Below are 25,367 nucleotides of genomic sequence, written 5' to 3'. Positions count from 1 at the left end.
ACGACTCTCCTTTGCAGACTAATTGTAAGATTATTCCACCAAGTTGCTCTAGTGCAAGTCACTCGATAAAGAGGTCATAATTTTTTTCAACGCACAATTGATTACTTACTACCTTACGATATCGACTTTGATATCGTAATTCCATCCTTATCTTAAGATCTCCTTAAGGTATCCGATCTACTAAACCTCTCGGTGTATAACATCGAAAATATATTATGTGAGTTACAAGTGGTTGTTGGTATTCAAATATTGATAAGCGACGAAAAAGCTAAAAATAACATATTAATCTAATAAGAAACATTGCGGTTAAAAAAAATACTTACAAAATATTTTGTCAAAGGAAGCATCGAAGACAGCATAAGTTGATATAAGGTGAAAACATTGAGTAATATGTCCGATGACAATGGTGCGAATGCGGCACAAAGCAGCGTAGTGTATTGTGTTATTCCACACAATACACATTGCATACACGAACATAACAAATTTACGTTGCTATACAATAAAACTGTCAAGCAATTAACGGCCTTATATTTAAGAAAAATATATTATCGTTAATAAATTATACATTTCACTTTACCAAATTAATTCATTCAATTCATGTCTTTAAAAAATATAATAATAAATAAAGTGATTGAATTCGTATTCGAAATAAAACCGTTTTTCGCAATGATATTAAACATATTAGTAAATAGTTCTTACCGTACTAAATTATACTATAAAGTACAATGACTTCTAGTAAAATTTTGTATCTAACTAAATATTATTATTATTTATTATAATTTTTTCACACCCAATATTTTTTTTTTTTGCTCTTCATCCTTTCAATTATTACTTAAACAATTTATTCTTCGGTAAATAAAAAACTACATTCTGAAAAGTGTTATACTGATATTTCTTTGTACCTATTGTACACATCTATTGAAACGACCTCATAGCGTTACTACCTACGAGTACATAAACCTACTCGACCATACAGTCTAGAGTACAATAGTAGTAGTATGTATTCCGGTCCAAGTCAAGAAAATGAAATACGAGAATAATGCATAATATATCCTATCACATTTTTTGGATCTTGAGACATTTTACTATTTAGAAAAAATTTAATAATAAAACTGACTGGTTTAATGTATAAAACTAACAACCAGCATTCACCATGTGACTGTCTAGAAATACTCCGAGACTTATAACAAAAAATAATTATCGCTGGGTATCACGTGAAACCTTGAAAAGGCTTAACATCCAGTCAAGACCTATCCGTGATGTCAAATTTAACAAAAAAATCCAATTTTATTATTTACTTGGTACTTGGTGGTGGTGCACAGAAGCTACACTTCTTGTGAAACCTTACCTTCGACTGGATTTTAGGTGAGAACAGATGCCACTCTTACCAAAGCTCGGCGTGGGTGGTCAGAGTAGTGGTAGCCAGATGCCTAATTGTAGCTAGATCTGTAATTGTGTGTGTGGAGCTTCGCTTATGTTGAACCGCATTGAGATGTAGGGCCTGAGGTTCTCTGACTCTCACATTCTAGATTCAACTTGATCGACATAAAACAAAATTCTAATATCGAAGATTTATTCCAGTATAATATGTCATAGTGTTGATAACTGACAAATTAAGCAAAGATTAGACAAAGTCGCGTCTATAAGATATTACAGTAATTGAATTGTTAATAGTCTTGATTTTTTTTCTACATCTCTATATGAAAAATCTATAATCGATCTGATCCGTAATAATTGTTAATATTAATGTCATGTTTCTTTTTGTTGATTGAATTAAAACAAATTTAAATAATGTCATTTCGACATCTGAAAGCTTACAATTAGAGGATATATAAGTAGACATATTATATTATTAGGGACATATAAGTAGATATAAGGTAATACATTCAAAGGAAAAGTTGAAAAGAAATCGTTACCTAGGCACTGAAAATAAATAAGTGTTGAGGAATAAAATAAGTTTCGCGGTCCACCATTGTGCGAGGGACCGCCTTCCAGTCCAAACAGTATTTCTATTGTGTCTGCCATTACCTAGCCCTCTTTTCGCCTTTTGTATTCGCCTCTTCTATTGAAGTGAGACCTTCCCAATGACGCTTTATGGTCGCTTTGAAGTATGCAAGATATATACTTACGTGCTTCCACATAATTCTAAAATATTACGATAACTACAATATTTTCCAGACAATATTGTACTCGATGTGACGTAGCATACGATAAAGATTACAAAAAATATAACGACATATACCTGCGACTATTTGTGTGAACTTTATAGTATATGAAAATAACAATTGCAGTTTTTATTACTGAAAAAGTATAATTATTGACTGACGTGGCTGACTAACCATATTTCTATTTTCTAGTGACTCAAAGGTAGAACATTTTCTTTTCATTTATGCAATGAAAAAAGCCTTCATTTTTGAAAGGGAAACTCTACATTATTTTTTTTATATGTCAGATATAACGAGCCGAGATGGCCCAGTGGTTAGAACGCGTGCATCTTAACCGATGATTTCGGGTTCAAACCCAGGCAGGCGCCACTGAATTTTCATGTGCTTAATTTGTGTTTATAATTCATCTCATGCTCGGCGGTGAAGGAAAACATCGTGAGGAAACCTGCATGTGTCTAATTTCAACGAAATTCTGCCACATGTGTATTATTCCACCAACCCGCATTGGAGCAGCGTGGTGGAATATGCTCCATACCTTCTCCTCAACGGGAGAGGAGGCCTTAGCACAGCAGTGGGAAATTTACAGGCTGATTATATTATGTTATAACGATTTTAGAGAATCCCTCCTTATTAGCTTCCCTAATGCTGGACAAAAAATATGTTGGTGTATTTTGTGGTGTTCTTGGTAGATATTTTTGCAAAATTTTGTAGACATAGGTAATACATTAGTTTTCGTCTTGCATACGTTATTCAGAATATATTAATTGCGCTTTATTATTACTTGTTGTCTTTATTAAATACTAATTGCACTATATAGTCATTATTATTAGAGAGTCCTACAGAGCCTACTCATAGCCTTCTGGCGTACTATTAAATACAATAGATACCTACTTTGTACATAATCTAATCAAATACAAAAAGATTAAGACATAGACAAGATTACTTTTTTACTAATTTGGTATATTCCTAATAAAATGCGAAAAGATATAACACATACCCGGCTCCTTCCATTCAGTGCACCGCTCGTGGCACGGCGGAGCTCTCATCGGAGGGCGAAGGTGATCTCAGCGCGAGGCTATCCCGGTCACCGACTTCCTCGCGGCTGTCTGAATTTGGAAAAAGAGGCCACCGTATCTCGCGCCCACGGCCCCAGGGTCACGCCCTATAGTTTAAGGCCCCTATTATTTTAGGGGCTGTGAGAAAGCCGAGAGCCGGACCGCCGAGAAGAGTCCCTCTATTACTCTCTGTGGAACCTTTCGCTGGCAGTTTTTTCGAACCGATACGTCTTGGGAACCTTCATAAAAAGTGCGTTAATATTTCTTAAAGGCCAGCAACACACCTGCAAGCCCCCCGATGTTGAAGATGTCCATGGGCGGTGGTAATCGCTTAACATCAGTGAGCCTCCTGTTCGTTTGGCACCTATAGCACAACAAAATTCAATAAAAACAAAAAAAGACCTGCATAAATAAAATAGTAAGTACCGCTTTTTTACATAATCGAAACACCATCAATTGAGAATGCATGTATGACATGCGCTAGCATGGTGGCAGACACTTGATGTTTCTTATGGCACAATATAATTATTAATAAGGTATATCACATGAGGAAATCAAATAAAAATTTTGCTCACCAGCTTGTTCTTCTCGTTACGTCTGGTTGGATTTTAAGATGTTTGAAAACTGTTACCCTAAAGTTAGTAGTCATCGGACATTTTTTTTTCCTGCTTTCTTATTATTTATGAGCTACGCCACTGCACTCAACATAAAATTACCACAATGGGTTTTAACGCAATTTTCTATAATGTATATATAGTGTATAATATATAGTGACTTCAAGAGTCACTCTTCAAGTACAAATCTGAAAACATTGCCTACGAGCTTTAATTTTTTTTCCTGTTGCACTCTCAGCTATCTCTGTTTATGTAATGTAGCCATAAGGTTTATCAGGATTTGTTGAGTGAAAAGAAGTGAAAAATGTCATGTGATTTTTTTAATAATTATTTCAATGATTTATTTAATATCTTTGTTACATTAATTAGAGAACAATTATGTCATTCTTTACATCAAAGCATCTATGCATATATCGATCAAATTAAATAATAACCTCAAATCTTTTAAAATAATATTTTAAGAAATGGTAGCCTTGTAAGTCTTCAAACTTAGGATGCGTTCAGCTTTCGTAGCCAGCTCAATGTGTTTCATGTTTGATTTGATTTTGAAGTTATACATCTTTTGGCGCGTTAGGAAAAATGATGACGGTAAATTTTTATGATGCACGTGGGCGTTCATAAATTTTACACGATGAAGTTGATTGCTCATCCGCGAATAAAATATCATGGTTCCCGAAACATTGTAAAATAAGAAAAGGTGTAATCACCTTTTCTTATTTTACAATGTTTATATTATTACAAATAAAGTAAGACTAAATTAAGTTTATCATAAAAATAACTATCATTTTATATTGTTAGTAATTATAATCATACAAATTAAATCATTTTTAATAACGCCGAAGAAGTAAAACTTGTAATATAAGTACCTTTTTTAAACTAAACACGTCACGTGATTTCAATTTTCAATAAAACTCTGATTTCGTCGTCACATCATCTGAAGTGTTTTTCAAATTTTATTTTCTTTACTATCAATAATATGTAATTTTCTGAATAAAATAATCTTGATTGTTAAGAAAACAAATATACCATTACATTTTATAAAATTATAGATTTTTTACATTACTCTTTGGGCGAAAAAAAATCAAATACTAGCAAGTTGGCGACACTGTTGCATGGTAATTGTCAAAGCGAACGAAGAAATGCGTTTCGGATTTCGATTCTGTGTTCGCCATTTTGATGTCGGCGTTTAGTGCCATCATAATGAGCGAGTTTTATTAAATTTCAATAAAACACTATATTCGTGTGTTTTTGACAAAAGTGTATCATCTGCAATTTAAGTCAAGGTAATAAATCTAAATAAGTATGTACAAATTATATATATTGTAATTTTACTTTGTGGTTTTATCAAGATGGCCGAAACAAATTAAATACCAATTGTTTGATAATTATGAATGTTTATAATATATTTTCTATCCTTTACAGAAAGTTGTAAAGTAATGGAAACGACCCTGGATGCGTCCTTAGTGGCGCAATCCATAAACTACCATGGGCAGCAACTACAAAAAACGTGGGAGGGCGAGCGAGGCGAGGAAGATCTGCCAAAGATTGGCGTAGGACCATTGGATTTTGCAGTGTACCAGTCCAGGCACAAGCATTTGACTTTCCAAGATCGTGGAAAGAGGCTCAAGTTACATCAGTTTATAGCTAAAGAAGCCAATGCATTATTTGATGCATCGTTATTAGAAGAAACTCCATCGTCCTCCAGTTTAGGGGCTGATGCCACTACGCCCGAAGACAGTAAGACATACCTCTTATTACCTACACAACTTTCTATTAAACCATGATTTAATTTGTTACCTAATAAGATGATAAGCTCATACTTCCTTTTATGGAAAACATTAAGTTTCACCAACGCCCACTATTCTCGAATTTGTGCCATTTAAAATAAATTTCTGTTATACTAATGATACATATTTTTATATTATAATGTTTCTAATTCTTTTTATTTTTCGCTATAGATTTGTTTGCTTTGATGCCACCATTTGAAACATTTTTGAATGTGGACAAATCTGCCAGATTAAGACATTTTTTTGATGTGAGTATATGATTAAAATTCCATAACTATTAATAATAATTATTACAGTTATTATGCACAGAAACTGTAAAAACAATATAATTTTTTAAATGTTTTGTTTACATAGAATGTGAAGACAGGGGAGCTTATCATAGGAGCTGTGATCAACAGAACTGCCTCGGGAATGATGTTGAAGGTTCTTTGTACGGCTGGACCCACTTCTAGATATGTTGCTGATATCAATGTTAAGGTAAGTTTTAAAAGACCAATTATTAAAAACATATTAAAACATAACTATAATAATATTTTAACTTTAACAAAGAAAATATTTGGAAATTAATATATTTCTGTTTAATGTTTCTCATACTTGTCTATTGCCTATTACTTTGAATTATATTCATTATTATTGGTTGAGATCTTAAATAAGCTATAATATCCATTATGTATTTTCAAAATTAGCATAATATAGCAGAGCTTTTAGCCATGGCAAGCAATTTGGCATATATGAATATTAAGGTTTATCTAGATTTACTCCTTCGATTGAAATAAGCTCTATAGCTTGTGACCAATGGCTGGTTATACCTATGTATTTTACCCATTAACTAAATATTCTAATGTCCAATAAAAATAATAAATACAGATTTATTGATGTTCATGTAACATTTAATTTTGTCCAAATGTTGGTATTTCAAAATATTATGCAATATATAATTAGGATATTATCATGTTTCATATAATCAGTTTCATAACTGTCATGGTAACATTTGCACATCATGTTAAATCAAATTGATTGTTAGGTTGAGTTGTCTACACAAATTATTTAAAAATCATTGTAATTGAAATCAATTCCATCCTATGCAATTTGAATTCAGATATGATTTTTCTATGTAATTTTTTGCATATTCAAAACAAATCCATAATTTTCTTTAGAAAAATATCTAGTTAAATTATTAGACCAATATAAAAATATGGAAAATACTTAATACTATCTTTTCATTTTAGTATCATATAGTTATATCATAGTTTTGGTATCATAAATCACAACTTAAATTAAAACAAATTTTGAATGGATATATTTGGATCACATTTTTAAGAGTGGGATTTGAAATGAGCTGCCTCTTTCACAGTATGCTGGCTATGGGGCCAAAGTAATTGTTTGTGTATCTTGTAGTTCTCTCATCTCTGTCATTATTCGTTTTTGATAATTACCATGCCATACCACAAATGATGTTCTTTATAAGATACATATTTTAATTTTTGGACACTATTGTGGTTGTGATTGAACATGGATTTTGTTTGGCCTTGGAATTTTTTGTATCCATTTGGTTAAATTTAAACAAACTAGTTATTTGAATTTATTTTATAACAAGCTCTTTGTCGGCGATTTAAGACGTTTTTAATCTCCTTTATACATGGATGAAAACAAATTCTTATCAAATTTAAAACATTTATAATTTTGATCTGATTTTCCCTGTATCAACAACCAAATAAGACTGACAATGATGATTTTCGTAATATTCAAAGGTATTATTTCGAAGTCAGACACACTTTAATACAAGTAACCCAAATTAAGCCCAAATTCAGCATTTAATGTAAGGATTAAAAACTGGGACCATGTGACCTGCAGACAATAACAGAAATCATTACAAAAATGAGACTCGTGTCATACTGACACTTTAAATAATTGTCTAGTTGTGTTAAGTTTTCATAGCAGTAATAGGAGGCAAATAGTACCATGTCGTGCAGTTTCGATGCAATGAAATCAAAATCCGTTACCATTATGTTTACACATATGTTCATACATACTTTGTAAGCGATATCATTATTTTTATATAGCCAAGCCATTATTCTTCAGCCAAGTCAATATTCTTCGGCCCCTACATGACAAAAGCCCGAATTGTTTTTGTTAAAACAAATATTAAACATAACAAATAAGTGATTACTTAGAAATGCTTATCTTTTATTTTTACTGTAGGCACTGGATATGAGCTTATTTACATATTCCTACATTTTTATCCTGGATGCAGCTTTCAATATTTTATTTTAACCATATTAGACATGTTTTCTAAAAACATATTGCTTAGATTAAATGTAAATTATATTCGTAATAAATAAAAACTGAATTCGGTGCAACTATTACGTGCCGGCGACTAGATCCGAACAAACAGTCTATCTAGATATCGTTTAGTTTGGTTCTTGAGGAAGCACTCGGGGCGGGTCTGATTAAAATAGAAACAGCAATTATTCGGCAGATATTTTCACTAACCTCGAAATGTAGCGCTCGCTGGAACCTTAAGGAGGTTAAATTAAAATCATAAAGCAATTATTACTTTTGGGTTCATGATGAAGCCAACCTGGGCAGCCAAAATTGTAAGTCCACATGAAATTGTGAGCTAGGAAATTTCTTGATGACTACAGAAAGATCTTCTATAGCATCTATATATAGCCTATTCCAATGGAAATAGGAAAAAAGATAAACAAAACTTAGATTTACGTATTTCATGCGATTTGCTAATAGACAATATTGTGCACTACTAAGTGATTAAAATATATTTAATTTTCCACTTTAATTTTACTTTCAAAATTCCGATAACAGCTTCGTCGACGTCGATTCATAGAATATCAGATTAATCAAGGACTCGACCAATGATATCACGTCAATTTGCTGTCAAATGTTATTTGGCTGGTTGGAATAGAGTATATATCTGTTCACTCATGAAGGCGCACCTCTCCATGCTTAACTATCGGCATGCATTAAGTATGCGATTACTATTGAAATTATGACGCTATTGCTCATAAGTGAGATTTGATGATAGAAATTCAGATATTCATTACAAAAAATCCACTGCAGTTTCCAGCTTGATTATAATTTTTGCCATATTATTATTTATGCTCACAGTGAAGTGAAGTATCAGGTCAAGGTTTACTTCGGGGCCAATCATCACATGCGTTAAAATTTTATCTTCTGATTTGGTTTAATCTAAATAAAATAAAAGTGTAATAAAATTAGATTTTCTGAAGGTTATATTTAAATATGCCTTGTGTGACACCTATAAGAATTAATTGATATATTAATGCAATTATTTATAAGAAATTTATATTGTTCTCAGGCTTTTTTACCTGTGGCAAATATCATACCAGCAGTGGACAAGAAAAATGTGTCAAGAAACTACCTGATGAATGACACTGTGTGCTGTGAAGTTATTGAAGTTATCCCAGACACAGACAAAATGGTGTGCGGCATGAAAGGCGTCACTCGGGGCCCGGACGACCCGCTACCTAAGCCTCCTCTCGGACTCCTCAGCACTGACGATTTTCCACTAATCTACAAGTATGTACTAAATCTTACTACAACATAAGTGAATCACAATTTTGTCACACCTTTGCAGGGTTGTTAATCACATTTTTATCACAATTTTTGTTTTTGTATATCCTTTTAACTGTGAAGATGTCAATAATCACAAAATCAATAATGTCAAAAAGAAATATTTGTGAAGACATATGCTGATCACTAAAGTTAAGAACTGATTATTTGAAGAAACCTAAAATTATTGACTGCATTTACTACTATGAAGATAAGAAGACTAAGATGAACAAACTGAAAAAAAAGATCAAAAAATTCAGAAATCAATGAAAAATATGTATTTAGCTCTTATGGTGCTTGCCATTATTGGTTCTGTTTTGTGTGTTGTGGTTTATTCAATGGATGTTATTTTTATATTTTCAATGTTAATCAAGCATTGGATAGGAACTTGCAACAAGCTATTATTGTGGATGTTTTCACTGTTTTCTGGTCACTTTTTTCAGTACAGAATTTATACATAACACCAATAGTGACTGATTGCACTAAAATATTGTTTTGAACTTGACAAATTTTTAAAACCTTGGACAATCACGGATGTTATTCATAAGCAGTATTTGGCTTAGCTTTAATAGAGGATATACATCTGATTTTGCATCAAAATCAATATTTTACTAAAATGAAAAAGGTCAGTACATAAACTCTAGGGACAATTACATTCTGATGTCTGTAAACAGAAATTGTAATTCTGTATTAAACTTATATTTAATATTGCAGCATTAACGCAAACATTGATTGGACTTTAATGTAATCAGCATTTGTCGGATGTTGGCGTTGTTTATTTATTAAAACTGGACTAGCCGTGGCCGTTAATATATTTAAATGATATGAGGCTCCCAAAGACGATACACTAGTTTGACAAGCAGCAGCCGTTTTCTTCATTTAGTACTGGACACTTATGCAGGCTACCAAAGGAAACAGCTTCCTACATTATTTTAGGGTGTTTTTTTCTAGGTGTAGCAACAACCCCCAAGACTCGTTTGTAAAACCTACATTATATTGTGACTGTAGCTGAGACATTTTGGTAATATTAATGTCACATTGTCGAAGCAGCATCACCTAATCTATGATGTTATATTTGTGTGTGAAAGAAATAAAATTCAAGTAAAATAACATTTTTTGAACAGCTTCAAAGGAACAGGTGAGGATGAGTATGTGTGACATTATGACTGACATTAGGATCTATTCTAGAGATGATTTGTTCAGTTCATTTTGAATCTTCTTACAGTTAAGTAATGGCTCGCGTCAGAATTGAAAGGATTATGAAAAGAATATTGTGGCAAAACTTCTGTTTTCCTAATTGATTGTTTTTTGACAGGAAAACTATGGAAATGAAAGGAGAAAACTATGAAGCCATATTGGAGAAGAGCCCTGGGTTCAATAATCCAAACTGCGTCCAATACCTCTCTGAACTACTTGGAATTTCCAACATGCACTGCACGAATTTTTCAACATTGAGGTAAAATATTAAAACTTTAAAATATTATTAATATACATGAATTTAAACTTCAAATACAGCTTACAATGTACAAATGTATACATTTCACTATAAAGAGTGTTCAAAAATTATTTGACAAAATCTTTTTAAATAAATAGTCATCATATCTAAGACAAAGAAGATTTTTGTGTCAGTGTTACATAATTTAAATAAGGTTGTTTTATAGATTAATAAAATTTTCATATTTATTTAGGGGAGGTTTTTCAATTACCGATTATGCTGATGAACTTCGTCAAGCTCAAGCAAGCAAGTGGGCATTTAGATCTGTAGCTGAAGGTATTGAACACTTTAAAGCAGGAAGACATTCAGAAGCATTCCAATGTCTTAATAAGGCATTGAGCATAGATCCTAGAAATGTGGAAGGTCTTGTTGCAAGAGGAGCTCTTTATGCAAACAGTGGAACATTTAAGAAGGCCATAGAAGACTTTGAAACTTCTCTTAAGCTGAACCCCAACCATGCAAACGCACGTAAATATTTGGGAGAGACCCTCGTAGCTTTGGGTCGAAGTTATGAAGATGAGAATAAAATAGCAGAAGCACAGAAGGCTTATGAAGATTGTCTTGCAATAATACCATTTCATGAAGAAGCTCAGAATTCATTAGATTTTCTCAAGAGTAAGACATCTACAACAAAGCCTTTGATTGAGCCAGCTGAATTACTTTTGCCAGGTTTGACAGGAGCAAAATCATTTGAAATGAAAGAAACATTGAAACAACTGTTAAATTTAACTGAGAAGAAAGAAAAGAAAAAGAAGAAAAAGCGTGGCAAAGGTAAAAAGAAAAGATCAAGCAGCTCTTCGTCATCATCGAGTGATTCATCTAGCTCCAGTTCCTCTTCAGAGTCTTCATCATCATCATCGGATTCAAGTGGTGAGAGTAGTTTTGTTTATTTGTTTTCTTTAATTAAATAAAGATAAGATTTTTGGTTGCCTAATAGTGAATATCCCTTATACAGTGCAAATTACCATATTTATAATTTATATTGAATACAATTTGAAGGTTGTTTACACAAATTTTATCTAATTGTTATCAGTTTATGTTACCCAATTGAAAGTTATTTATCTATCTATTCTTAGAAAAATAATAGGACTGGGTAGATAAGATAAGAATGAGTGTAAAATACAGACATTGATGATATTGATATGGCAAACTAATGTACTCCCCTCCTTCAATAAAATCCTTTGCAACATGTTTCATCTCTCATTTTATAACAATAATGTATGTATATACACTAAACCTTAATTAACACACTAAAAACTACTTAATAATATTTGCAACTAACAATAACTTAGGTCAGGGACTCATGACCCATAATATCATAGATACAGAAGTGCATGTTTTCAGAATCAGAAGGGCCAAATCGCAAGAAAAAGCGTCGATCGCAATCAAATAACAAGAGGCAGCGCTCGCTGTCACCGCTCAGCAAGCGCATGGCGATGCTCGGAGACTCCGACTCCGCGTCGCGCACGCACAACTCGCAGTTCAACCACCCCTACGGGTACCAGCCGCCCCCGCCGCCCATTGATGAGCCCAGCAACGTGACCGTGAGATCGCAGGCCGATATTGACTACGAATTAAAGGTAAATCTTAATTTTTTTTTTGAAAACATCAACATTGAAAATAAAAATATTTATAAGATGATATTACTACATACCGCTAAAACAACCTAATAAATATTCATTATATAAGAAACGTAAATTGATTATTCTCCACTATATATATAAATCATTTTACTATATCTACTTTTTAAATTTTGTATATTTATAAATCAGGTACGAAAGTTCCTTGAAATGACCAAGGAAGATTCTGACTACGAAGAAAAGGTACGCAACTTTTTAGAAGAAACAGCTCAGTATAAACGCAATCGTAAGATGCAGGAATTAGGTCAGCAGACACAGCCGGGAGCTGCTGATCATGACAAGAAGAAGAAGAAAAAGAAAGACAAGTAAGTGATACAAATGGAATCTATATGATGGATACTTGATTTAACTAACTATCAAAGCTATTTAAAATTTCAGATTTCAAAGTGTTTGGATATATGTATTATCTCAATTATTTTACACATGATAAAACCTCCATATATCACCTGTACAGCATAAAAATATTCGTCTACTGACCTACAAGCAATCTAAAAGATCTGGTATCTGTGATTTAGTAAATAAATACACAATTATAATATATTTTAATTGCTTAACACTTTGGTTTTTGAAGATGTAAGTAAACATTTTTCATTCGTTCTTTCAATGTTATTAGAAAAAAGAAGAAAGAGTCGAAACGGAAACGAAAGGAGCAAGAGAGAGAAGAAAAGAGAAAAGCGAAGTTGGCGCGAATGTCTAACAACTCTGAATATAATCTTCGTGACTTAGAGAATATTGGTGACAAAAAACTGAGGGATGCAATAAGGTACACAAATAATAAAAATAATTTAAGTAATTTTTTTAACGAATTTTGAGGTAAAAAAATATTTATATAATAATCATGTGCAAATTACAGAAAGGAATTAAAAGGGAAATCGAAGAGAGACCTCAGTTCAGAAGGAGAATATGAGCGAAAACACACCGAAAAAAGGTAAAAAACCAATATAATAATAGACTATAACTTATTAATGAATAGAATATTAATAATGAAAGACGCAAGTTACCAAATCATTGTTTCCTGTTCATACTGTCCTCAGTTATTGCTTATAGAACTGTAATAGATTGATTCGTAATTTACTTGTTACATAGCCGGATATTAGATGACATGGACGGCTTAAAAGAGCTGGAATCAAAACTCAGCGCATACCACGTAATGGTAGAAAAGGAAGTTCTGGGCAAACGAGACGGGCGCAGTTCGGCGAGCCCCATCGACCAAGCACCTCCGCCGCCCCTCGAGAAACCAAAATGGAAGATGTCTATGAACGCTGTTAAGGAACCGTGAGTGATAGGCATTTCATTTGAATATGAAAGCTATAACTGATGACATGTTGTGTAACAAAGTCCTTTCATTAATACTTTCTATAATATAAAAAAAAACCTTAATTATTGATTGTTTTGTAAAAAATGAATTATTTCAGGGGTGTAAAGAAAAAAGACACTCCAGTACAAAAAGGATATAAAGAGCGCTACGCATTCGAAGATAGTTCCGATGATTCACAAGACGGACGATCTAAGGTGAGTTGATATATTTAAAACAACCATGTAATAATTGCCGTGAAAGTTTACGCTTGTAATTATATTGCATTGACTGATTTGGTTCGTAATAATAACTATAACCTAGAAACCATTAATTTCATTGGATGTAAGCTATTCTGTCAGTATCTATTAAAAATCGTTAAGCCGTTACACAATGTCACCTGATACGTCCAATTAAGAAGAAAATAAAAGCTTTTTCCACTCTGTATAATAATATCGATTATTCTTTGCAAAAATATTAAAGATATACAGATATTACTAGAAGCTGCAATGGTTATATATTGCGAGAATAATAAATATAAAAACAGATTTATCAGATTGTATTTTCGTTTTAGCCATCTCCTTCGAGCGGCGACAAGAACGTGTCGGTGAGGCGCGCAATGGCTATGAAGGAGCCGCCACCGCTGCCGTCTGCGCCGCCGCCCAAGGCCGGCCGCGAGCCCGACCCGCCTGGCACCGAGCCCTCGCACGCGCACCAGCACTCTCACCAGCAGCACCAGTCGCACACCTCGCACGCGCCGGTAACTAATGTACTATACCCAATTCCATAAACAATATAGTAGATATTCATTATATAGCATCTGTGAGGCCAGACATTCAGTGCATACTATTAAGAACATCTCAGTAGGAATCATAAGCAAATGTTCATGATTTGTTTTTTCCTTTAGTGTTAGCTTTAGAGTAATATTATAGCAATTAAATTAACGTATATAAAATAATATAAGAAATGTTTTTTTTTTTTAATTTGTTTTATAATATTTGCTATTTGATTGATGTGAATTAGATTTGCTAGGAAAATGAGAACTAAAGGGAATAACTAACGACTTGCAAGAAATTAATATTAGGAATACAGATATAATCATATTTACTGTATCAAAAAAAAAATCGATACACTACATTATTCATCACTATATTAAGGCCATCGGAACGTTTACCACCAAAATTAATTGTACCTAAAATGTTTACCAATAGATACAGTAATTTAATTTCTTATTAACAATTAACTGCAAAGCAACTAAATGAAGATTGCTGTGCTGCTGGACACAGTCAGTTTGATATTACGCATTGACAACATTGATCCACCTAGATATTGTGTGTTGCGCATATTATTCACAGTTATCAGACAATTATTCTTTTCAAAGTTTATTTAGCCAAACCTAAAATATTAAACTCAAGACAAATTCTTTTATGCAGCCTGTCCGCAAAGGAAATATTGTCCTGGACAAATTCGGTTCATTCCGACTCGCGCAAGAGGGCGAAACACCAGTGTCAGTGGGTGACGGTCGACCTGAACAGTTTGTAACACGGATCAAGCCACCTACACCATCTGGTCGCAGACCGAGATCACCTCCCTCGCCGCGAAGACATTCTTCTAACTCATCAGATGAAGATCGTCGTTCACCAAAACGATCTAGAAGCAGGTTTGTAAAGATACTGTAAATTTGTTTAAAAATGAGTGGCACAGCTGTTCCAATATTATATAAATAATAACGACGCCATGATCATCACAAAATTTAATAATTATATTTAATTTAGATTTTATTAATCTCGTTGGTCTAGTGGCTAAATTCGAGAGTTGTAATTTGGTTTAAAGATATTCACAATACAAACTCGTGCAAATTGCCTTTCACAGAACCAGAAGCACGAAAATAAAAAAATCACGTGTTTTTGCACACTATAATATATCTTATTGTAGATTTTGGTAGTTGACTTTTTTTTATAATATAGGTAGGCAAACGGGCCACCTGATGGTAAGTGGGCACCGCCGCACATTGATGGCGCTGTAAGAAATATTAACCATTCCTTACATCGCCAATGTGCCATCAACTTTGGGAACTAAGATGTTATATCCCTTGTGGCCTGTAGTTACACTAGCTCACTCAACCTTCAAACCGGAACACAACAACACTACCACTAAATAAACTAGTCTTGAATATTGACTGCCGTAGCGAATGGTAATAATTATGTTATAATTGAGTGCTTTGTTTACGTATAGGTCTCGTCCCCGCAAGTATCGCTCTCGCTCTGGGTCCCGTTCACGCTCGGGCTCGAGCGCCAGCGGGTCCGTAGCGTCGCGCAGACGCCGCTCCGCTTCGCCGCGCTCGCGCTCGCGCTCGGACGCGAGGAGCTCGTATTACTCGCGAAGCAGATCCCGCTCTCGCTCTGGCTCTAGAGACAGGTGAGCTATGCTACATACAATATATCTCGATAGTTGATATTTTTGTTTTCGTTAACTATGTTCTTAACGTTAAAGACTACTCTTAATTTTATTTCATGATAGATGCTTTTGATATGAATATTTTATATTTCTCTGTCGTATGCTCAATTCATATATCCATTTAGGTTCCGTCGTTTCGGTCGCCGTGGAGGTAACTGGCGTGGTCGCGGCGGTTTCGAACGTGGTACATACTATCGTCCACGTTTCCACACGTACAACGGTGGCGGCAACCGTGGAAGAGGTAGAGGCGGTGGTGATTTTCGTAGAGACGACGGGCGTCGGTTCCAGCCCGAGTGGAGAGATAATCGCTCTAGAGGTGGCAGACCATTCCGACCGAGGCGGGGTGGCGGAGGACGTGGTAGACCATTTAGGTATGTAGACAATATACCTTATGTTAGGTTTAGATCGTGTCTTGTTAGAATATATCTCAAGTACCATAATATATGATTGTCTAGTTATTTGTTTGAAGTCAAATCATTTAAAAATATTTTTTTTATAATATATAGTGTTTATACAGTTAGCTTGTATGTAAACCAGCATAACAATTGTTTATTCAATCACAGGGGTGGCGGTTTTCGTGACTTCCGTGACAGACGCGGCGGAAGATATTCCCGTTCTCGAAGCCCTGATAGAACTCGTAGATCCAGGTCGTACAGCCCTGAAAGACGCGAAAAAGAAAGAGACAGGTTTGTGCTAAGACTTCCCAAGATATTTTACTTATTACGCTAATATTTTAAATATATATTTTTTTAATTATTTGTATTGTAGTAAAGCAATACAAATAATTAAAAACCCACTTCTACCAACCCGCATTGGAGCAGCGTGGTGGAATATGCTCCATACCTTCTCCTCAACGGGAGAGGAGGCCTTAGCCCAGTAGTGGGAAATTTACAGGCTGATTATGTATGTTTATGTAAAGCAATACTAGTTGCAATAACATTTTGTTAACTTTGAACACGATAGCCACCGTAGTGAAGGCGAGTACGAAGAAGAAAGATACGTGGACAGGAAGGAGTACGACGGCAAGTGGGCGGATGGAAATGAACCCGAAAGAAACCACGTCGAGGAGAAACAAGAGGAGCAACCGCCCAAGGAGTGAACTGCACCGAAACCTATACAACCACGCACCACCGCCACCTTTCCTAGTTTTAGATGATATATAGTTCCCTTCAATTTAATTTTAAGGGTGCTTCTAATATTAATTATACCCTCCTAGTTGTAAATATAGATACGAAAGGTCGTTAACATATGTTGATTTATCATTTAAATTGATACAATAATGCAATTTTGCCTATATTTACTTTAAAATCTGTATGCCTTAAATATAGTTCTAGTAAGAATTTAGTTTAATGTAATCAGTCGATGAATCACTTATATAAGAACCATTCCACATTTAGAATTTAACATTTTTGGGTTTAAGTCTTTTGGACATTTGGTTCTGATTTTGTGTGAAAGTGCAAATTAAATAAATGTTTTCAGTAAATAATTGTTTTTTATTTAACTATATTTCTTCTACCCTAACTAGTAACTAGTTATCTACGAAAAAAGACAAAAAATATTTTATTTAAAATAGATTGTTTTAATCAGATGTTTTTTTATTTCTTCGATTCAGACTATGTTCAAATAAAGAAATGTTGTTTAGTGTCCAAGAGGTGGGACTAAAAGTAATTAGAATACAAATTATGATTAAATTAAACTGCTTTCAATCAATCATCTCTATATTTTACTAATACCAATTCGAAATGGAAAATAAATTGCACTACTTGTTACTGTCACTATCCCGTAATAGATAGGAATGGGGAAGAAATAGGCAAATGATATTTAGATAGACATTTTCTTACAAGTCTACTATTCGCGCTTTCGTCATTTGTGTTTAATATATTACCTTATGTTATCACCATTATGAATTGGTTTAAATAAACAGCTTATACCTTAACATACTATCAGCCTTTTGGTTTGAAGGAAAAATTTTCATTTTGACAAACACTGTTTCTCTAACTTTTTGGAGACTCAAGTGTCGAGTGCTTAGTTTCACATGAGCATTTGAAATTGGTTTTAATAAAAAAAGATTATACCTATTTTTTTCGAAAAATTTTAATGAAATTGGTTCCCAGTGAACGAGGATAGGTCTTAGTGTGGGACGCTACATGCGTTGACAAACTGGCCCCATCTCATATCAGAGAAACAATGTTAAGGGCCAGAGCCGCTGCAGAAGAAGCCGAAGTGAACAAGCAATCTAAATATTCATGTCTTATTTCAAATTCTGTTGCTGTTGAAACACTTGGACGTTGGAGTAGCAGTGCAAAAAGCTTTATTAAAAGTATAACACCTTGCCTTATGGCCTTAGTTAGAGTTGGTGTTCATAATTCATATCTATTATCATATCTATCAATTAATTTAGATGTTTTGTTCAAAATAAAAATCACCAAGTAGTAATAAAATTATATTTCATCAATTACATAAGTAAAAATAAAAGATTTAAATAGTCCGTAACTATATTAATTGACTATGTGCGCTTCTTCTTATTTTTATTCTTAGCAGTCTTATTAACAACATTCCAATACCAAAACAATTGCAAGACCAAGGCCCCATTGGCAATTGTTGATACACAGTAAGTGACTATAATAATGAAATCTCCAGTTTCCTGTATAGAAGTGAATATTCTTGCTATACTGCCTCCAAATAGCAACAAGCAAGTAACAGCAGACAGTTGACCAGTACTTCCATTCTTGTAATTTGTAAGAATTTGTATTGACTAAAAATATAAATATAAAATTATTAAAACATAAAAGTAACCATTTATCTTTTTTTCAAATATTGACACTACTATTTGTACATTACAAATAAATCATTTTCAATACAACTATGATGTTGCATTATTTATATTGCATTAGCATATGTTAATGGATGTTTCCTGTACTAAATGTTTTAACTAGACATGAGAAAATAATTATACAGAAGAATGAAACAAAAGTGTCCCATTGATTTAATTACAATTTTTTTTAAATAATATATTGTCTATACTGGACTACTGGCTCATTTAAACTTTCTTTTACCTATTAACTGAATGCGTTTTTTGTTTCATTTTTGAGCATCAAAACTTAGGATGTAGGTTATAGTAAGTAAAATAGCTGATGTAAATGCAGTTTCCACTGACAGGACAAAATCCAGAATTAAGAAGGATTCTAGAAATGTAAATGAATACATAATTAGATTCATTATAATTGGGGAATTGGAATTCAAATAGAAATTGCCTTGTAAAAAATACATTAAACAATTACAGGTAAATACTAAAAATAATATAAAACTTTAAAATTACCTTTGCTATAACAATAATAGGAACATTAATAGCTTGCATCATCCATAATATATCCTTTGGTGTATACCCACTGACTAGTATAGATACTAGGCCTACATAAGTAGTTAAAAACATTATAGCCTTGGCCGGGGCTCCTCCATAATGCAGCACCAGTGAAGCAATAGCAGCTGTTTGAATAGCAAGGAATGTTCCTTCACCCCACGCACTATAACATAATAAATATATTTATTAATCACATAGTATATAAAGGACAAAAAAGTTTAATATACTATTAAATATATATAAAAATTGCAGTACTTACCTAAATGGAAAATTCATAACATAACTATATGCAAAATTTGCTGTTATTGCAAATAACTCCAAGGAAACTCCATAAATGTTAATACCCTCAGCGCTCTTGCTCCCGAGAATCTTCAAAATTTGTGGTACTTTCACCAAAATTGAACCAGCAATTATACCGATACCGAGCCCTTTACTCAATGTTGTTTTAAAGCATGGTTCTAAAACGAAAATTACAACATCGTGTATTTTTAAAATTATACATTTTAACAGAATTAACGACTTAAAGAAAAACTTACCGTCTAAGAAATTATACTTGACGAAATATTCACTGTAACACTTTTCCGATAAAATCGACAATATTAATCCCTTTAAGAATTCTGCCATTTTTTATAGTATCAATGTTAATAACATTTATTTTTAACGATCAGTATTTCATGTAAAAGTATAAAAAATTACCAAGCAATTGATAAAATGTTTTGAACTTTGATAAGCCAAATTGGCAGGCACTCAGGCAGATAGTAAAATCTTGAATCACTAGAGGTGACGACTGACAACAGTGACACCTAACTTTTGACGTTGTTACAATGTCGCCAACTCTTGATTTTTTTTTGTTTATTATAGATCCAAGAAAGCTCATTCCAAAATATAAAGTATTTCAAAAATATTCTTTTTTGACATTACTTTTGTTATTATTGATAGCCGGTACGGTTTGAAGGGGTAGCAAGCCGTTGTAATTAAAAGCAGATCAAATATTATTTTCTAAGATTGGTGTTAACCCGTTAACCCGTAACGTTGGCGATGTAACCCTGTGAATGTTATTGAGATTAGCACTAAGAAATATTTAACATTGATTTATGAGGGGCGGTGACCACTACGGTTGGATTAACCATGTCATAATAGGTATCTTTCTACCACAATGTAAGATTATTTTGTAATGACGATGTTTTTTTTAATAAACTACGAATGAACCTAGTTTATAATTTTCCTAACTACTTCCATAAACAAGAGGTTACATATTAATTGAAAAAATATCCTTCTAAATCTTTATTTTTATGCTTTCAATTTTGATTACAGTGAAATGACATTGTGCACAAATATGTTATTGAATAAGTAATGAACGAAAGTAGGTACTACTTTAAAGAGTGCATGGATTTATGAAAGTTTAAATCATATAGTCAGTTTAAATGCATGCACGATCTTTATTTTAATGTTCACTAAATGAATGGTTGAAGAAATATCGTGCGAATAAGTTGAATATAAACATTTAGAAAATAAAATCATATTAAATACAAGTTTTGCAACAAAATTCAAGTTTACTTTATTAAATAATATTCTAATGATGATGAATATATAAAATCTAATCTAGTTAAAATCTAAGATTACTGATATTTTGATACAAAACTTTTATTTTAGACAATTTTGACAAGACCAGTGGAAACATGTCACTGATTTCTAACAACTCTTAAAAGATACCTTTGTTAATAATTTAATTTAGCAGTATATATTTGCATTTTAACAAATATCTATATCTACATAACAACTTTCACAATATCTAAAACGTTCGGATTCGTAAATGTATTGCTATATAATGTTAATTCAAAGGCCTCTGTCTCAGCTATTTCTTATGTTGATATTTTGATTATTATGTTATTTATATAAAAGAATACAATTGATTAACAGAAATGGTCTGCGTTCGCAATTCTGCAACTCAAATATGTTATTATTTATGTTGTTATATGATTAAATATTCATCTGAAATATTATTATTACTAACATATATATATATAGAAAAAAATCGTTGCTACTCCCACATCATTACATAGTAACAGGATTTTTTAAATAACAGCTTTAAATATCGATTGTTTTTTATCTATAGAGCTGCTGGTACTGTAAATTATACTGTCTTGTTAATTATATAAATTTTATTCAACTAAGATAATTAATAGTTTTATTATAGACGATCTGGTGCGGCGTGCGTTCTTCTTTTATCGTATCATTTTGATCGTAATAGCTCTTTACATACATTTTCTACAACCTACATTCTATTTTTTAAGCCAATTAATATTCAATACCCAAAGGTCTAAATGAGAAGTCGAAGATTATTATGAAAAGACGCACGCGCATCTATATTGTCAAACGTGTATGCCTCTATCTGTTATTTCAAGACAATTCTATTGTTTAAGATTAGTTTTTCCAATTATATTCAAATAGGTGTAGCCTCAATTGAAATATGCCATAAAATAATAATTTATAAAAAACTTCAATAATGATAGCACGTTGAGATTAATTATTCATCTTCTTCCGTTTCAGTCATAAGCATGTTTTTAAATATAACAGAATATTTATTTTAGTCCAATTCGTTTTTTTTAGATACATAAGCCTAGTCATGCCTTAAATTTTCCTACTAACAACTATCTTCTTGACAAGATACAGTTTGTTCTTTTATTGTTCTGAAGTATAACAACTCTGCAGTAAATAAAAGAAAACTATGGATAAACTATGTGAAACTTTTCGTGTGGACGGATTTCAATGGAGTTTTAATTTATTTTGCTGTAAATTTTCTATTTTTGCAGTGATTCGAAAGTGTAAAGGAAATAATTCAGTATGAATCAAACCATAAACAAATTAAAATTGGATTGTATTCTGTTATATAATATATATTTGTAAAAAAAATGTATGATACTATAAATAAGATTATTTACTACTTAACATTATCTTGTATTAAAGAATGCTTTAGAAATTATTTACCCTTAAATGTTACTGACATTTTATAAAAGTGGTTGTGTGTGTGTATATTGATAAATATCTAATAAGACCTTTTAATTATCAATGTGTGCTTTCAAGCGTTCGAGTTTTATTTCGACTTTCAGTAAGCAAATTCTATATTTGAGAATTGCGCCAAATGGATATAGAATTTCTAACTAATTTGACAGGTCTAAATAATAGTTCTCTCTTTCTCTTTCTTACTCTCTTTCTCGTGTGTGGTTTCGAAAGGGACAACAAGTCTTTGTCAAACATGTTAGAGATTCTGTACAAAAAAATCAACATTATGATATATTGACAATACAAAATGTTAAGCCACGCCATCAGTTAACCTAGTTTTTATTTTGTTGTTTTATGAATCAAATGGAATAAGTTTAAATGTTTCTGTTATCATTATTCCTATTATTTTGCAATTTTTTTAAATCAAACCCTAATTACGACACTTGGAAAATTTTGTCTAACACAAGATACATAGAATTTTAACTTAGCAAAAGTTTATTACATATTCACAATACCCATCAGAGAGGCTTCAGTGAAAATGACAGTTTGGGTCTTGAATTATTTTTCCCTAAAATTTTCTTTTGTTCCTCTTTAATTCGCTTTTCTTGTTCTTTTTTAAGTTTTTGTCTTTCTTCATCCATTTTTCTTTGTTCTTCTATCATCGCTAGTCTTTCTTCAGCCTAAACACAAAAAAATATATTTGTTTAAATTTAACTATTTTTATATTTCATTTGCTTTAAACTTATTAAGCCATTGGAATGGACTTTACAAAATAAAAATTCAACTAACCAGCTTGCGTTGAGCTTCCTCTATCTTTCTGTTATTTTCTGCCATGATTTCCTCCAATTCTTTCCTTTTACGAGCTTCTTCCTCCTGTATGATAGAAACATCATATTAATACAATTTTTAAAACAGATTAAGTGGCAACAAATATTAAATAAATATGCAAGAATATATTTATATTGTTTTATAAAATTTTATGAACATAGAATTTGTAATATTGATGATATACAAAATCATTGTATTTTGTGTTATTTAAATATATCACCTAAGTTTTGTATTGTCCCTACAAAAATTACATGTATGCACAATCTATATGTATGGTACACTGTACAGTTTGAGTCACTACATAGTTTTTTACATACCTATTCAGTGTTCACTGTTATTGTGCCCTACAAATCCTACAACATCATTACTTATATATGATGTTATTATGTAATCTGCCCGAGTATAACATAAACGGTATTGGTTTACAAAAAATAGTTTCAAAAAATACCTTCAGCTGTCAGGCCTGGATCCTCAAGCAGCAACTCCTTAAAATTCTTAGGTCTTCTGGCTCTTGATCAGTCTTCTGACCTGACTTATAGACTACGTGACTGCCAAGGACAGTCAAGTGAACAATTTTAAAATGCTAGCCGGTCACCTTTATGGCATTTACGGTTCAACAGTTCATACAAAAATAATCTGTCTCGGAGGTGCAAATGACATGCATGTTGTTATTGAATACAAAAAATTGTAAAATAAAGTCTTTCTTAATGAGTGAACAATTAAGAATTCAAGAAAAATTCTTGTAAGCACTCGAACTACACCTGACTGGACCTTTAACAGATATGATCGAAAGAATACTTTTATTAGTTTCTTTTGTACATAGTTGGTATAATAAACATTCAACATTATTTGTAGCATGTGTAAGCTGTGAGAACAAATCACATTGTTCCCTCAGTTTTTGTGTCACATGTAAGAGCAATATTGCATTGCTTTTACAGATGACTGAAGGGTACAAAACATAGTTACCTGTCTAGCCATCTCCTCCTGACGTTGCTGTTCTCTTTGCCTTTCTAGTTCCTCCATCATTTCTTTCTCCATCTTTCTTTTTGCCTCTTCAACTCTTTTTGCAACTTCTTGCTCTATTTCATCTTTACGCTTCTCCAGTTCTTCCTCAACCCTCTTCTTTACAAGTAGTTCTATTCTTTTTGCCGCCTCTTCTTCAACTACCTAAAAAATGTTAATTTTTTTTAGTAGTAGTTAATAGTTAAATATATTTTACTGTTTAAATTAAATTTTAATGAAGTAGATACACTATTAATAATTAATAATACAAACATTAAAAACTAACCAAGTATAGTATATTGGTTTTAGAAACAAATAAGGAACTTAAAAATGTTACGAAAATATACACTGGGTTGGTGAATGTTTATATTCGTAAATTAATAAATTAAATTATAGTTAATAAAATATAGGAACAAATTAATGCAATAACTATATAGATATTCTGTTAGTTCTAAGCATTGTCACATGACATTCTTCCAATTGCATATTTAAATTTTTGGTTACATTTTAATGTAGTACAATTACCTTTTGTTCTGCTTCTCTAATACGTCTTTGTCTTTCCATTTCTGCAAGCCGATCGACTTCGTCCATTTTACTGCGTCCTTTGGATTTCTTTCTGCTAGTTCTATTTGCATCATAAGAACCGCCACTACTAGATGTTGATGACGCTGAATGCGATCTTTTTCTGCAAATTATGTACGAATTTTATTAATATATATTTTATTAGATTAGTAATAATCAATTTGTCTTTGCATACCTTGATTTGGAACTCCGTTCTCTAGTTTTCTCAGCGTGTTTAGAACTTCTACTTCGCGATGAAGAGCGATCTTTCGAACGACTCTTCTTTCTTGAATGTTTGCTACTTTTATGATGTCGTCGTGGTGTTTTACTTCGGGACCTTGATCGACCCATTTTAGAAACTACTCGTTGGTGTAAACTTTAATTAATTTTCAAGATATTGTAAATTTTCATAACACGATTGTTGAAACTCCGATGAACGCATTCCATTTTTTTTTTAAGCATTAAGCATAAACTTAACTTCAGATAGTTGCACTAGCATAATTTTAATTATTAT

General features: G+C 32.4%; 3 protein-coding genes across 8 annotated transcripts; 1 reads left to right on the top strand and 2 right to left on the bottom strand.

Moving 5' to 3' along the window:
- The first annotated feature begins 4,955 nt into the window (after positions 1–4,955).
- On the top strand, positions 4,956–17,580 carry LOC113394459 (tetratricopeptide repeat protein 14 homolog). 5 transcript variants are annotated; one of them, XM_026631776.2, is made up of 19 exons: positions 4,956–5,117; positions 5,257–5,571; positions 5,793–5,869; positions 5,976–6,098; positions 8,959–9,179; positions 10,528–10,668; positions 10,901–11,577; positions 12,061–12,287; positions 12,480–12,652; positions 12,961–13,110; positions 13,201–13,275; positions 13,434–13,622; positions 13,763–13,859; positions 14,216–14,410; positions 15,075–15,301; positions 15,877–16,059; positions 16,224–16,469; positions 16,662–16,784; positions 17,062–17,580. In XM_026631776.2, exons 2-19 carry the CDS (start codon positions 5,271–5,273, stop codon positions 17,195–17,197), a joined length of 3,561 nt encoding a protein of 1,186 aa, XP_026487561.1. In that variant the 5' UTR covers positions 4,956–5,117; positions 5,257–5,270; the 3' UTR covers positions 17,198–17,580. The 5 variants fall into 5 exon arrangements, with proteins under 5 accessions (XP_026487561.1, XP_026487558.1, XP_026487559.1 ...); XM_026631773.2 differs by having other exon boundaries at positions 12,058–12,287; XM_026631774.2 differs by having other exon boundaries at positions 12,052–12,287; positions 14,216–14,401.
- A 948-nt stretch (positions 17,581–18,528) lies between these two features.
- On the bottom strand, positions 18,529–20,254 carry LOC113394461 (mannose-P-dolichol utilization defect 1 protein homolog). The gene is made up of 4 exons (XM_026631779.2): positions 19,996–20,254; positions 19,719–19,917; positions 19,418–19,622; positions 18,529–18,853 (listed from the first exon to the last, which is right to left on the bottom strand). The coding sequence occupies exons 1-4, from the start codon at positions 20,081–20,083 to the stop codon at positions 18,605–18,607; spliced, it is 741 nt and encodes a 246-aa protein (XP_026487564.2). The 5' UTR covers positions 20,084–20,254; the 3' UTR covers positions 18,529–18,604.
- A 478-nt stretch (positions 20,255–20,732) lies between these two features.
- On the bottom strand, positions 20,733–25,324 carry LOC113394460 (UPF0430 protein CG31712). 2 transcript variants are annotated; one of them, XR_010309849.1, is made up of 6 exons: positions 25,050–25,324; positions 24,818–24,977; positions 24,257–24,457; positions 23,252–23,335; positions 22,701–23,142; positions 20,733–22,649 (listed from the first exon to the last, which is right to left on the bottom strand). XR_010309849.1 is itself a non-coding variant. In XM_064220207.1 (5 exons), exons 1-5 carry the CDS (start codon positions 25,202–25,204, stop codon positions 22,981–22,983), a joined length of 762 nt encoding a protein of 253 aa, XP_064076277.1. In that variant the 5' UTR covers positions 25,205–25,324; the 3' UTR covers positions 20,733–22,980. The 2 variants fall into 2 exon arrangements, 1 of the variants encoding a protein (XP_064076277.1); XM_064220207.1 differs by having other exon boundaries at positions 20,733–23,142.
- Between the last annotated feature and the right edge of the window lie 43 nt (positions 25,325–25,367).

The sequence above is a fragment of the Vanessa tameamea genome, chromosome 4 (assembly GCF_037043105.1).
Source record: "Vanessa tameamea isolate UH-Manoa-2023 chromosome 4, ilVanTame1 primary haplotype, whole genome shotgun sequence".
In the NCBI taxonomy this organism is placed as follows: Eukaryota; Metazoa; Arthropoda; class Insecta; order Lepidoptera; family Nymphalidae; genus Vanessa; species Vanessa tameamea.
Note: the sequence above shows the minus strand (reverse complement) of the source record. Positions and strands in the feature narration are given on the sequence as shown.